The following is a 15,693-nucleotide window of genomic DNA, read 5'->3' as shown; positions in this document are numbered from 1 at the left end:
TATTTGTTCCTTGTCTTTGTCAGACAGTTTGAATACACAAAAGGTTTCATCGGTGGCCATTTTGGACCATTGTTCACTTTTTAAAATAAGGTTCTTTTTTTGTAAAGACAAAGTCCTTTTTTCAGAGGTTGTCCATGGATTGTTGTATCATTGCACTTCTGGTGTGTGTGATACCATCCAATAGTATCTGCAGGAAATTTGTGCTTGTGCATATCTAACAAGGATTTAATTTGGCTGCGATGTTCTTTACGGTCGAATAACTTGCTGGCACCCACTATCTAGCAACAAATATACAACAATTACTGAGAGAAGTATTACTGTGCATTTCACACTGTCCACTTTACCTGGAGGAGAGGAGTTGAGAAGAGGTCACCATCATTTATTGACTTGACGGTCTGGTTACCCAATTTGTTCTTTGAGCTTTACTGGGATCTTTTTCAGGAATTGACAATACTGCAGGTCCTGACTTGAGAGAGCAGACACACTACAGCCAAAATAATTATTGATAACTGAAAGCTAATAAATCCATGAATTCAGGAACTTGTGTGGAACTTGCTACCGCAGAGTATTTGAGGTGAATAACATCGATGCATTTGAGGTAGATGAGGTAGCATGGAATACAAGGATATGTTAATGGGGTGAAAGAAGAAAGGTGGAGGAGGAGGCGCGAGTGGAGCATAAACACGAGCATAGATCTGTTTGGCCAAATGGCTTGTCTCTGTGTTGGAAGCAGGATCTGCATATCAAAGCTGATAGCTCTGCCTGCAGTTTTATAAGATAAACTTTTTTTTTTTGGTGCTTGTCCTTACTTATCTGTGGCTTTGTACTAGTTTTGGTGATAGAAGGATAACCGAGTTTGGAGCAACTAACTGACCCAGGCTCAAAGACCGAGTCTGAAGATGCAAGCACCTCTGCCCCCTATATAGTTGGTCTCCAATGAAGGGACTTTGGACCTGGCCCCCAAGACATAGTAGAATCAGCAGTATCCTTTCCCATCAAGTCCCAGGCTCAATAGTTGCCTCTCGTCTGCCTACCTCCCTGGTTCCAAATGCTGCTCGAGTTGCTATCTGCTGTTGCCTGTAACTTTGCTGAGCACCTTAGCCTCCATGCCTCTGTCTTTTGCTGCCCACAGTACAAAGATAAAGAGGGAGAGGTAAATATGGAAAAAATAAGAAGGGATGAAGAAAAGTAAAGGTGCAGGGCAGGTAGAAGGAGGTGGGAGATTGAATTGAATTGCAGAGCAACAGACAATTGAAAGTAGAGACAAACTGACCAGCTCTGTGGGTGTGGACTGTGCAGTGGAAACTTTGTTCCTTATGGGTGAGTGAGTAGGTGTTGCAATTAGCAATTCTCTTAATGTACAGTCTATTTATGTCTGAAACATGATGTATTCTCATAAGACAGGATTTTGCAATTTCAGGCAGAGAGGCCAAGTTTCACTTTTATTTTGAAACCATTTGTCACCTCTTTCACTTGAAAAATCAGTGATTGTTTCAACAGTTTGACATGACAAAGTTGAGATGATGTATAAGCAGCAGTAGGCGTGAAATTTCCTTCAAGGTTCCTTGTGATCTTAATACTTACCTGGTGTTGATTTTAAAAAAATTCTAAATCTTGCAAGTTATAACTTGTCAACATTGATATTCAACAGTGCATAGAGTTCTGACTTGCAACACCATTTGCTATATTTTTCAGCGTTTGCTTTTGCTTGTTTCTGGAGTGTATCTTTTATCATGTAGTTCCAAACGACATTTAGATCAAATATTTATATTTAAGATTGGAAATGTGTAGATGAGTAAAGGGATAATTGTGTAACTGTACATTACACAACCATGTTGAAACCACATATACAACAACAAACTGCAAGAACAACCTAAATTCTGGCTAAAGGTGAAGAATTCTGTTCATAATATTCCCAATTCACTCAATTAGCTGAACACATTTTACTTTACATAATAAGGCATTCAGCCTAATGCACAGCACGACAGACAGCAGATCTAATTCAAGGTTCTAGAGTGGTGAAGCAGTAAGTGTTGCATTGTGAATTTATTCCAAATCCTTTTGTTAACGAATGGTGGCATTTTTGTGCAATTCATTCAGTAATGATAACCACTGAAAAAATATTTCAGTCAGTAGCAGGTGGGTAACGGGGACATGTTGAGTTTGGTTAGAATTACTCAAATATTTATTGCGATCTTCTGTATTGATACAATTATTTTACTTGTTCCATCCATCCTCTACAGCCCTGTCAGCTGGTATTTCCCTGCTAAATCTGGTCAGCAGATTACTGCCAGTAGCTGAAGTCAACTGATTGATTGAAACCATGTTGTGTTTAGTGGAAATCTTTTGATTTGATTGACATTTCAGCTGTCCCCTCACTCTGGTGGGCCCCCTCCACCTCCTAACTGGATCATTATCTGATGGTATTATGGTTTCAAAATGCACAGCTGTGACAGGCCTGTTCATTAAATGCTGGGTGAATCACTTTACTTTAGTGCTTCCTGAAGCTGTTTTGTTTAAATAATTAATTTTCTCGCCAAGTCTACTTTCATTCCCTTTAGTGGTCTGTTCACATTAATTCTGCTCAGTCTGGTTCAATTTAAATAGCTGATTTGGATCAACCTGAATACCAATTGACTCTTTGCAGCTTTTAGAAATATGCATATTTTCTGCCACGTCTTACAAAGTGACTATTTTCGTAATCTGCACAAAAGGCTTTGAAAATGTCATGCTTGGATTGATGTTGCTTCTGCTGAGATTTCATAGATCTGGACGATTCCATTCTTGCCTTTCGTTTCCTCCCATTGTTTCTTTCCTTTCCTGTTCTTCCCTTCCAACTCCTCCTCCTCCTTTGACATGCAGATCCCCATTATAAATATTTACACAGGCAGCTTCAATATTAAATGTGTGAATCAAAATTGTGACACAATAATTAAGGTTTATGGTTCGGAATGCATGCCGTACACAAGATTTTTAATATATAGACATTTCCCGTGTGATTTTTTTTTTTCAAAAAAAAGGTATGGGAGAATAATTTTAAATAATTTCAAAATATTGAATTAACATTTACAACTGCTACCTGCAGCTACCTCTGTAGAACAGGACTAACTTTGTATCACTTTTATATGAAGAACCAAGTGCACTGCACAGTGGCGCAGTGGTTAGCACCGCAGCCTCACAGCTCCAGCGACCCGGGTTCAATTCTGGGTACTGTCTGTGTGGAGTTTGCAAGTTCTCCCTGTGTCTACGTGGGTTTCCTCCGGGTGCTCAGGTTTCCTCCCACACGCCAAAGACTTGCAGGTTGTTAGGTAAATTGGCCATTATAAATTGCCCCTAGTATAGGTAGATGGTAGGGAAATATAGGGACAGGTGGGGATGTGGTAGGAATAGGGAATGAGTGTAGGATTAGTATAAATGGGTGGTTGATGGTCGGCACAGACTTGGTGGGCCGAAGGGCCTGTTTCAGTGCTGTATCTCTATTTAAAAAAAAGGTTTTGGAAAATATAGATGTTAAAAATGGAAAGAGAAATTCTAAAGTTTTCAAGCAAATTAGAACATGGATCCATAAAATATGAACTATCTGGTGAGACCGTTGTCAGTAATTTTGTGTTTAAGATTAAGTCTGCAGATGTTTATCCAGATTGATTCAAGCTGAAGGCTGAGTGAACAAAGTACAAGCTTGCTGAGGCCAGGAAAGGTATTTAGTCTCCTGACAATAAGTTCTGCATAAGTACAGAGAGAAATGAGCTAAACTCAGCATGTTGATCTGTTCTCATATCACCAATAGTCAGTTGTTTGCTGTCTTTCACAGACTTGCCCATAATCATTTCAGAGACTTTTCTCGCTGCAAATGAATGTTAAAACGGGCAAAATAATTACATTGTCAGCCATGTTTTAATCCTCTGGAATTTCACTTCAGTTTAACAGGTTTCGTTTTCCATACATTATCGACTCTTGCTTTCCATTTCCAAGCTCGTTTTCAATCCAGCTGACTAACTTATTAATTTTTTGAATCCTAACCTCCTTCAAAAGTATTACATACGGAACTTTATCAAGTGCCTTCAGAAAATACAAATGCGTGACATTCTTAATAACTCGTGTGTTACTACTATTTAGTTATATTTATGTTATAGGTTTCTTAATTCTGACTTCTTGTGAATCTCCCACTTCCTTTGCCCTACCATTAGGTGGCAGTGCCTTCAGTCGTTTCGGGCCTAAGCTCTGGAATTCTTACCCCAACCTCTTCATCGCTGTCCTTTGATACACTGTTTAAGACCTACTTCCTCGGCCAGGCTTTGGCCAATGCCTAGGGGCATTGTTGAAACTGGTGTCTTTCTGCATTAGGTCACCTGACCTAATGTTATCCTCCTTTGGCTCGGTGTCAACATTTATCTGATTATGCTGCTGTGAAGTGCCTTGGGACATTTTACTATGTTAAAGATGCTGCTGTTTGTGTCTCTGACCCAAAATGACTAATGAACGCATTATGCAGTTCCATCATATCATCTTTAGCACTAAACCTTGGCATTGCTAGGTACCAAGGAGATTTTGATACCATGTGTTGCCAGAGTTCTTGCCAAACCTGGATAAATGATTTTTTGGGCATCTTGTACATTTATTCTGATTGGCACAGGGTCTGCTGATCTTGGAGCTTCGCTTGTGTTGCTTCACACTACTCCATACAGGTTTTTGGGTCATCTTGCCAACTCTGCTTTTTATGATTGGATCATAGGGGCATTGTTGAAACTGGTGTCTTTCTGCAGCACCAACCCCAATAAAAATCCTGAAGATATTTTGTACTGAGAATTGTTTTATTAGGATGCTGAGTTTGACCTACAATGTGCACTTATAAATATTACTTAAGTTAGAGCGTGAATACCAAATATTAAATTGCCTGAAATTCTGTTCCACCTTAATATCTTGTGAACAAATGAAACTAGTCAGCTAGTTTCTGCAGGTGGGGTTTGGTTATGCATTGATTCCACCAATACTGTTGATTATTTATTGGTATGTACTCAGTCATGAACACGCACGTTTTGTAGATAATTGCTGGATTGATGATCATTGGACTTTAATTTCACTTGCGAAAGGATTAGACTGTCAAAATCTTACTGTAGCTACAAACCAGGTCCAATTAGTTTGCCCTAATCACCCATAATGTTTGTGAAACAAAAAGAATGTGAGATGTTATTTGTCCAGACATGAATTTCATAAATATATTTTTTATTGGCTGAAATGGAAGAAACTGAGACAACTCGTTATGTTAACTAAAGTTGTAACCGGCGATGTTTGCATTGATATCTTTAGTAGTGTAATTCAACTAAAAGCAGATTTAAACAATAACCTGCATGTCACATCAGGATGAGAATTATACATTTTTGATGAGAGGCCAGGATGATGTGCAGGCAGGACTTGGTGTAGGAGGGGATAAGTACAGCAGAATTTTCGATGACCTGAGTTTTATGGAAGGTGGAGGATGGGAGGCTGGCTAGGAGAATATTGGACTGATTGATTTTGGAGGGAGATGGGCTGAGGCAGGGGCAGGCATTGTTACAAAGTGGAAGTAGGCAGTCTTGCTGAAGGAGAGAACATTGGGGTGGAAACTTAGCTCAGGGTTGAACTGGAGATGGATTCAAGCTGTCTGGTTCAGCCTGAAGGCAATGGGAAGAGTGATGGAATTGGTGGCAAGGGCCTGGGTTTGCAGTAATGGTTGAACTTGAGTCTTGTTGACCTGTTCAGCTGGATGTAAAAGATCTTCCCAGTACCCTGGCCAACATTGCTCCATCAGTGGCCCTACTAAAACTAGTCAACTGGTTATTCACCTCATTTGCTGCCTGTGGGACAGAAGAAGCTCGTGTTTGCTGACGTAGCAGCAGCTGCTGCACTTCAAAATAATTATTGGTTGTGAAGCTTTGAAGTAGCAGATTCAAGATCAACCTTGGCAGAAGATTCTAAGCCATGCTGGCTTTATTGGAAAAGAGATGGTATATTAAAGAGGGCAGAGTGAAGACAAAGGGCTAAAAATATTCGTTTTCGTGTTGATTCCTGACAGCCTTTTGGATCCTGTAAATTGTAAATGAAATGTACCAAATTTTGTCTACATTTTTAGTGCTGAAATCTTTGTGATGTGGTAAACTGTAGAACCATGGAAGCAAGTTTACTACACATTTGAAAAGCATCAATATTGGTTCCATATCACTCCAATATACTTGGATCCTATTTCTTCCTTTTTCATTTTTTTTTTTCCTGACTTAAACATAGAACTGTTTTCTTCTGTCATTCCAAACTGTTTAACTTTCATATGTTTTAGGGGATCAGTGATTTCTGTGTGGCTCCAGACAAATTCATCATGAACGTGACCCAGAAGAAAATTAGCTCAGGTAAACTTCCATTTTCTTTTCATAAAAAAGAAATGCATTTTCTCTTCTCCTCCTTTCCCTCAAAATTGTCAACTATACAGGGATACAGTTCTATGGCCTAGTAGCCTTCCAATCCCTTTGGTTGAGTGGCCAGTTTTTACATGTGACCCTAGACAGGAAATCTGTGGATGCTGTCAGAGCCCAGGCTGATTCAGTCATCACTCTATCCATACAGGTACATAGAATAACAACAATTTATAGCACAGAAGAGGGCCATTTGGCCCATCATGCCCTTTTTCAGATTTTTGAAAGAGCTATCGCCTAGTCCCATTCCTGTGCAATTTTCCAATACCATTTAATTTTATTTTTCAAATATGTATCTACTTCCCTTTTAAAGCTATTATAGATTCTGCTTCCATCATTGTTTTTGCATGTACTGACACCCTCGTGTTTTTTTTAATAATTTGTATTATTTCTCCTTTTGGTGATAAATTTATGCTCTTTAGTTGCTGACTCACTTTATCAAAACCATTCATAATTTTGATAGCATTGGTTAGATGTTAACTTTTTCTTTCTAGTAAAATGAGCCCCAGTTTACCTTTGAAACTAAAGCCATCTCGGTGAATCTTTTTCCGCATCGTCTCTGTGGCCTTGCCATCATTTCCAAAATAAGATGCCCAAAATTGGGCAGTATATTTTAACTGCAAAATTTCCAATAACTTGTGTAAGTTTAATACCTGTTTGCTTTTGTACTCTATACTACTGTGTATAAAATCTAGGAGTCTGTGCTTTTTTGAGCAGCTTTATCAACTTGTCCTCCCATTTTTATAGATTTGTGTATCTGATTCAAGATTTTTTTTGCACCTCCACTCCTTTTAGTATTCTTTCCTCTTAATGTATAGGTTTCTCCTTATCTTGTCTCTCATTTCATATATTTATCCGACTAATATACTAATCTATCTGTGTCCTCCTCAAAGTTGTTTTCAGTCCTCATAATTAATTTTCATAATGTGTCCTATATGCAAATCCAGATCATCAATAAATTATTATATTGAGAAGAACAATGGTTGCGACTGTCACTGCTGCTTACAGCACTGTATATATTTCTCCAGTCCATTAAAAGAAAGTCCATAATCCACTTCTCTATATTTTTTGTCTTTCAACAAAGAAGTGCTTTAATTTTCTACCTCCTAATGGATCTTTTATTAAAAGTCTTTTGAAAATCCATATATACATCTGCAGTATTTCATTTATCAATATGCCCCTTTATTTCCTCAAAGAAACCTATTAACTTTTCAATACAAAAAGTAAAAGAATAGTGAAGAAAAGACTGGATTAATTAGAGATTAAAAAGAAAATCTTGTCGCAGATGAAGAAATGATGAAGATTATTAATCTCCGTTGGCTGTCCTTAATTAACCCATGTCTTTCCTGTATTGTGGATTCTGGAAGCTGGCCTATCACTGATGTCGGGCTGACTGGTCTGTGGTTACCTGATTTATCCCATTGTCTGTTTTTGATCAGGTTATATTGGCAACTCTTCCAATCCCTTTGAGCACAGCTTTCATATGAAAGGCTGTTTCAAAGATTATGGTCAGGTCTTCTACTACTTTCTCTGTGACTTTCCTAAGCATTTTAAAGGCCCAATGCCTTTTCACTTGAAGTGCTACCATTTCTTTTCAGTGCTTCTCAATAGGTCTTGTCTAAATTATAATTTTTCTCCTCTTGTATCTTTTTATTCCCACTACCACACTTTTCTGTGACAATCCAAGGCAAAGTGCTTGTGTGGTATCTCTTCCGTTCCATTGTCTTTCCTTATTTCCTCTCATCAGTGCTACCCTTACTTTATTCTTGTACCTTTTATATGTAAAATCTTTATTTCCCAATGTCTTCGTGCACCCTCTTTGGCTTTCTAATTTCCTGTTCTGGTTCATCTCTACACTTTGAATATTTGGCTTGATTTTCTTCATTGTTAGTATTAGTCTTGGATTTATCATAGACCTTGCTCGCTCACCGCTTGACTACTGGATCTTAGTAATGAGAACCCTAGCTGTATGTTTCCTTTCATCTTATTAATTGTGGCACCTTTACTGCCATCCATCCAACTTTATAGCTCATGGTGTAACCCATGATTCAGTACGACACACCAAGAAAAATTGCTTATAGGCATGGCGGGGAACTGCAACTGTAACACTTCACTGGAACTTCTGTAAAGCTTTGGGTGTAATCTATAATGAAGTCCTGTGTCCACCCTATGTCCGTCACAATTCAAATGTATCTCACTGTAAAGTACTGCCACACTTGCACCTGATCATCTCAAATGTTATACATGCATTTAAAAGAAACAAAATTACAACTGAAATAATGTTGACACAGATCATTGAGCGCGTCCAGCTGTCTCATTTGTGCCAAAAAATGGAATCCAAAATAATCCATGCTTCATCTGAAACTATAATTTTCAAATTTATCTCCTATCAAAACAGCTGACCTTCCTGTTAAGATGTACACATGCACAACGCAGTTTCACCATATAATAAATATTGTATTGCAGTTGGGCTAAGGGAGCTCTTTAACTGATGTTTATTTGCTTCTATTACAGATGTGGTACATTACTACCTGTATTGCAGCCACAGCATGAGTAACCCATTTCAACAGGTGCGCAATATTTTATATTAGTGCATTGTTTAGGATGTAGGTGGATTGAATATTTTTAAAAGGCCATAAGGCACAGTGTGAAAGTAAGTGATTGAGTTCTCCATTCCAACCAACCAATTGCATACTGAGCTCTTAATTTTATGCGTCGATATATTTGAAAAAGGAAAAGGGTGGGGGGAAAGGGACCAAGTAGATAGGTCTTTCTGAAAGCTAGCATACGTGTGATGGGCTGAACAGCCTGTTTCCATGTTGTAAAATTTTGTGGCTCCAGTTTCATTTGCAGTAGATTTGAATTGGTGAGGTAAAGGAGTGCTTTCCAGGTGGGGGTGCGAAGAGTATATATTGTGATACACAAGGTAATACAATTACATGTAACTGGCTGGATGGGTCAGCTGGTGTTTTCCTGTCAGTCGCTGTTCATGGGTATTCAATTTGAAACTTGATTTTTTTTTTTGGTTTGGAAAGGAAAATTTTTTTCTGTTATTATTAGAAAAGTCATTCACGTGGGAATTGAAAGCAGAAAGTGATTATTTATGAATTTTCAGTGCAACATAATGTTTGAATCAGACTAGAGCATTCGTTCCCCTTCTATAGATTCTTTCAGTTTTTCAGCGATCTCTGACCACCATGGAGCTCCAGATCCAAGGACTGATGCATATTGCAATACCAATATTCCCAATGGCAGAGGTAGGAGATAAGTCTTCAGTTCGTTTCTTAGTCTTACTGGGAATGTGTCCTTCAGCGTGTTGTCATCTCCCAAATGCATGTTCATTTTTTTTTTACTACAATTCCCTGTTCCAGGCTAACCAGTCAGATTTTTGCCCCTGCTCCAGCAATGTAATGGTTGTAACCAAGGCTACAAATGGCATCCTCTGTGATTGTGACCATGGTATATTATGCCTTCTTGACCTCTGCAGTTTTTGGCACAGTCAGGGTGTTATCCATGGTTCAGTTGGTAACACTTTCACCTCTGAGTCACCAAGTTCTGTGATTCAAGTCCCACCACAGACACTTGAGCACAAAAATCAAGACTGACTCTCCAGTGCAGTACCAAGAGTGTGCTTCACTGTTGGAGGTACTGTCTTTTGGATCAGATGTTAAACTGAGGCCCCCATGTGGTGGATGTAATAGATCCCATGGCACTATTTCGAAGAAGAGCAAGGGAGTTATCTGGGGTGTGCCGGCCAATATTTATCCTTCAATCAGCATCACAAAACAAATTATCTGTTCATTATTTCTTTGCTGTTTGTGGGAGTTTGTTGTGTGCAACATGGCTGCTGTGTGACGAAAGTGACCACACTTCAAAAATACTTAATTGGCTGTAAAGCACTTTGAGATGCCCGATGGTCGTGAAAATCGCTATATGAATACAAGTCTTTCTTTTCAGTCAACCACACCGTCCTGTTGACCACCTCAGTGGGGTTCTCCTCTTACATCCAGTCATAGCCAGAGTATCTCCAACAATAGCTTCTCTTCTCATGCCTGGACAGTTGCCTCCAGAGCCTGCCTAAGATCTACCCCTCCATTACATCAGTGTTATGAGTCTTAGTGCTCCTCAGTGGAAATAAGATAATTGCATTGATTGTGGAGTGAACCAGGGTCTTCCTCATTTACAGCATAGATTACCTACTCCCTGAATAAACGAATTGAGCCATTGGGTTACTCGATGTTGTTCCTGATAGAGATTGAGGTTACTTACTGCACATTACTTGTATGACTGAATGTTTTAAACAAAAAAATCTGTCCATTCTTTCTTCACAGAAAGACCTTTTAGGGATACATCAGCTGCTAAATAGATCGGAATCCAATTTGCACCAGCTTACAGCCATGCTTGACTGCCGAGGACTCCACAAGGTGAATTATCAGTGAAGTGAAGCAATATCTTTACCTGTTTTAAACTATTTGTCTTTTTATTTTCCCTTCCATTTTCTTTACTCTGCTACCTTTTACCAATGGGCACTACTGCTGTGTCCTGATTTAGTTAATGAATGTCAGCTGCTGATTGGCTGCCAGGAATAAAAATGTTGTTGATTTCCCCATTTTGTTAATGGAAGCCCAGTGTGGGTTGTGCCTTCAACCCGAAATGTTGAGCAATCCCATCCGATGAACTGGCAAAGTTTTGCAATGAAAACATAAAGGGGAAAAGTGTATTTTTGCTTTGGAAATATATTAAAGTTTTTCACACTCTATGTCCCATTGCACATGGCACACATAATAAACTTAAATTTCTGGATGTTTCTGAGATGTAGCCTGAAACTAACAAGCAGACTCCAAATTGCAATGTTCCCTCACCAAATAAATACGCTGACCTGAGCTTGTTTTTTCTTGCATTGTTAGGTAAGGCGATTATGGTTTACAGAATAAAGGCAGGTAGATGGAGATAAGATGCAGAGTAGCCATGATCTAACTGAATGAATGGCAGAACAGGCTCAAGTGCTGAATGGCTTACTCCTGATCCTATGTTCCTAAATTAAAATAATGAGCCACTTACCTGACATGCCGCTTCTTTTCGACTGTTGATATTGACAATAAATGTCAATAAAGGAATAGAGCTCCACTTGAGCAGAGTACTACATTGTGAATTATATGTTACAACATTTCTGTCCTTGTAAAGCAGCATATCATCCAATTTATCATGACTGCTGGGGAAATCTACTAGTATCTATAAATAATCGAAAAGCAGTACAACTGTGTGCATTACCTGTGTGTTCCTTAGATTTTGGGCATCGCGTATTTTCATAAAACCGATTGTAGCCTGTTGATGTACAGACTATTGTGATTTGTTAATACACTGATTTCTCAGCAAGGTCATTTGCTATCAAATTGCTGAAAATACATTTTTTGAAAATCTTATGCAATTTTTTCTCTTTAACCAGCACAGGGGAGGCGGTGGCGTAGTGTTATTATCACTGGGCTATTATTAACCCAGAGACCCAGGGTATTGATCTGGGGACATGAGTTCAAATCCCACCACAGCACAGAAGGTGGAATTTGAATTTAATTAATCAATCTGCAATTAAAAGCTAGTCTAATGATGGCCATGAAACCATTGTCGATTGTTGTAAAAACCCATCTGGTTCACTAATGTCCTTTAGGGAAGGAAATCTGCTGTCCTTACCTGGTCTGGCCTACATGTGACTCCAGACCCACAGCAATGTGGTTAACTCTTACATGCCCTCTGAAATGGCCTAGCAAGCCACTCAGTTGTACCTAACCGCGACGAAGTCAATAGACGGACCACCCGGCACCGACTTAGGCACTGGAAACGACAATGGCAAACCCAGTCCTGTCGATCCTGCAAAGTCCTCCTTACTAACATCTGGGGGCTTGTGCCAAAGTTGGGAGAGTTGTCCCACAGATTAGTCAAGCAACAGCCTGACATAGTCATACTCACGGAATCATACCTTACAAACAAGTCCCAGACACTGCTATCACCATCCCTGGGTATGTCCTGTCCCACTGGCAGGACAGACCCAGCAGAGGTGGTGGCACAGTGGTATACAGTTGGGAGGGAGTTGCCCTGGGAGTCCTCAACATCGACTCCGGACCCCATGAAGTCTCATGACATCAGGTCAAACATGGGCAAGGTAACCTCCTGATTACCACCTACCGCCCTCCCTCAGCTGATGAGTCAGTACTCCTCCGTGTTGAACACCACTTGGAGGAAACACTGAGGGTGGCAAGGGCACAAAATGTACTCTGGGTGGGGGACTTCAATGTCCATCACCAAGAGTGGCTCAGTCGCACCATTACTGACTGAGCTGGCCGAGTACTAAAGGACATATCTGCTAGACTGGGTTTGCGGCAGGTGGTGGGGAAACCAATACAAGGGAAAAACATACTTGACCTTGTCCTCACCAATCTGCCTGCCGCAGATGCATCTGTCCATGACTGTATTGGTAGGAGTGACCACCGCACAGTCCTTGTGGAGACCAAGACTCACCTTCACATTGAGGATACCGTTCATCGTGTTGTGTGGCACTACCACCGTGCTAAATGGGATAGATTTTGAACAGATCTAGCAATGCAAAACTGGGCATCCATGAGGCACTGTGGGCCATCAGCAGCAGCAGAATTGTACTCAATCACAATCTGTAACCTCATGGCCTCGCATATCCCCCACTCTACCATTATCATCAAGCCAGGAGACCAACCTTGGTTCAATGAAGAGTGCAGGAGGGATTACCTCAAAATGAAGTGTCAACCTGGTGAAGCTACAACCCAGGACTACATGCATGCCAAACTGCATAAGCAGCATGCAATAGACAGAGTTAAGCGATCCCATAACCAACGGATCAGATCTAAGCTCTGCAGTCCTGCCACATCCAGCTGTGAATGGTGGTGGACAATTAAACAACGAACTGGAGGAAAACAAGAAATGCTGGAACCACTCAGCAGGTCTGGCAGCATCTGTGGAAAGAGAAGCAGAGTTAACGTTTCGGGTCCGTGACCCTTCATCGCAACTGACAAATATTAGAAAAGTCACAGGTTACAAGCAAGTGAGGTGGGGGTGGGGCAAGAAATAACAAAGGAGGTCTAGATTGGACCAGGCCGCATAGCTGACCAAAAGGTCACGGAGCAAAGGTAAACAATATGTTAATGGTGTGTTGAAAGACAAAGCATTAGTACAGATTAGCTGTTAATACACTGAATATTGAACAGCAGCAAGTGCAAACCTGAAAAAAACAGTGGGTAAGCAAACTGAACAAACTAAGATGAAATGAAAAAAATGCAAAAAAAAAAAAGATTGTAAAAAATGTAAGAAAGAATGTAAAAAAAAAAGAAAAAAATAACTAAAAATGAAAGTAAAATTGGGGGCTGTCATGCTCTGAAATTATTGAACTCAATGTTCAGTCCGGCAGGCTGTAGTGTGCCTAATCGGTAGATGAGATGCTGTTCCTCAAGCTTGCGTTGATGTTCACTGGAACACTGCAGCAATCCCAGGACAGAGATGTGAGCATGAGAGCAGGGGGGAGTGTTGAAATGGCAAGCAACCGGGAAGCTCAGGGTCCTGCTTGCGGACTGAGCGGAGATGTTCTGCAAAGCGGTCACCCAGTCTGCGCTTGGTCTCCCCAATGTAGAGGAGACCATACTGTGAGCAGCGAATACAGTATACTTGTATTTACTTGTACTACTTTCAATGTAATATACTGTATTCGCTGCTCACAGTATGGTCTCCTCTACATTGGGGAGACCAAGCGCAGACTGGGTGACCGCTTTGCAGAACATCTCCGCTCAGTCCGCAAGCAGGACCCTGAGCTTCCCGGTTGCTTGCCATTTCAACACTCCCCCCTGCTCTCATGCTCACATCTCTGTCCTGGGATTGCTGCAGTGTTCCAGTGAACATCAACGCAAGCTCGAGGAACAGCATCTCATCTACCGATTAGGCACACTACAGCCTGCCGGACTGAACATTGAGTTTAATAATTTCAGAGCATGACAGCCCCCAATTTTACTTTCATTTTTAGTTATTTTTTTCTTTTTTTTTACATTCTTTCTTACATTTTTTACAATCTTCTTTTTTTTGCATTTTTTTCATTTCATCTTAGTTTGTTCAGTTTGCTTACCCACTGTTTTTTTCAGGTTTGCACTTGCTGCTGTTCAATATTCAGTGTATTAACAGCTAATCTGTACTAATGCTTTGTCTTTCAACACACCATTAACATATTGTTTGCCTTTGCTCCGTGACCTTTTGGTCAGCTATGCGGCCTGGTCCAATCTAGACCTCCTTTGTTATCTCTTGCCCCACCCCCACCTCACTTGCTTATAACCTGTGACTTTTCTAATATTTGTCAGTTCCGATGAAGGGTCACGGACCCGAAACGTTAACTCTGCTTCTCTTTCCACAGATGCTGCCAGACCTGCTGAGTGGTTCCAGCATTTCTTGTTTTTATTTCAGATTTCCAGCATCCGCAGTATTTTGTTTTTAACCAACTGGAGGAGGTGGCTCCACAAATATCCCCATCCTCAATGATGGGAGAGCCCCGCACATCAGTGCAAAAGGCAGAAGCATTTGCAACAATCTTCAGCCAGAAGTGCCAAGTTGATGATCCATCTCGGCCCCCTCCTGAAGTTCCCAGCATCACAAATGCCAGTCTTCAGCCAATTCGATTCACTCCGCGTGATATCAAGAAATGACTGAAGGCGCTGGATACTGCAAAGGCTATGGGTCCTGACAATATTCCTGCAATAGTAATGAAGACCTGTGCTCCAGAACTAGCTGCACCCCTAGTCAAGCTGTTCCAGTATAGCTACAACACTGGCATCTACCCTGCAATGTGGAAAATTCCCCAGGTCTGTCCTGTACACAAAAAGCAGGACAAGTCCAACCCGGCCAATTACCGCCCCATCAGTCTGCACTCAATCATCAGCAAAGTGATGGAAGGTGTCATCAACAGTGCCATCAAGCAGCACTTGCTTAGCAATAACCTGTCAGTGATACCCAGTTTGGGTTCTGCCAGGGCCACTCAGCTCCTGACCTCATTATAGCCTTGGTTCAAACATGGACAGAAGAGCTGAACTCAAGAGGTGAGGTGAGAGTGACTGCTCTTGACATCAAGGCAGCATTTGGCCGAGTTTGGCATCAAGGAGCCCTAGCAAAACTGGAGTCAATGGGAATCAGGGGAAAACCCTCCGCTGGTTGGAGTCATACTTAGTGCAAAGGAAGATGGCTGTGGTTG

At 40.7% G+C, this 15,693-nt stretch overlaps 1 protein-coding gene across 3 annotated transcripts in view; it reads left to right on the top strand.

The window, feature by feature from the left end:
• LOC137384320 (protein tweety homolog 2-like) overlaps window positions 1-15,693 on the top strand; it is a 145,309-nt gene that overhangs the window by 108,689 nt on the left and 20,927 nt on the right. For 2 of the 3 annotated variants that reach the window (XM_068058183.1, XM_068058181.1), the window contains exons 7-10: window positions 6,311-6,380; window positions 8,958-9,013; window positions 9,608-9,700; window positions 10,775-10,867. In XM_068058183.1, coding sequence (XP_067914284.1) covers window positions 6,311-6,380; window positions 8,958-9,013; window positions 9,608-9,700; window positions 10,775-10,867 — 312 coding nt within the window. The remainder of the gene's footprint in view (window positions 1-6,310; window positions 6,381-8,957; window positions 9,014-9,607; window positions 9,701-10,774; window positions 10,868-15,693) is intronic. The other variant, XM_068058182.1, reaches the window with a different exon arrangement.

Source organism: Heterodontus francisci, chromosome 26 (assembly GCF_036365525.1).
Source record: "Heterodontus francisci isolate sHetFra1 chromosome 26, sHetFra1.hap1, whole genome shotgun sequence".
Classification (NCBI taxonomy): domain Eukaryota; kingdom Metazoa; phylum Chordata; class Chondrichthyes; order Heterodontiformes; family Heterodontidae; genus Heterodontus; species Heterodontus francisci.
Note: the sequence above shows the minus strand (reverse complement) of the source record. Positions and strands in the feature narration are given on the sequence as shown.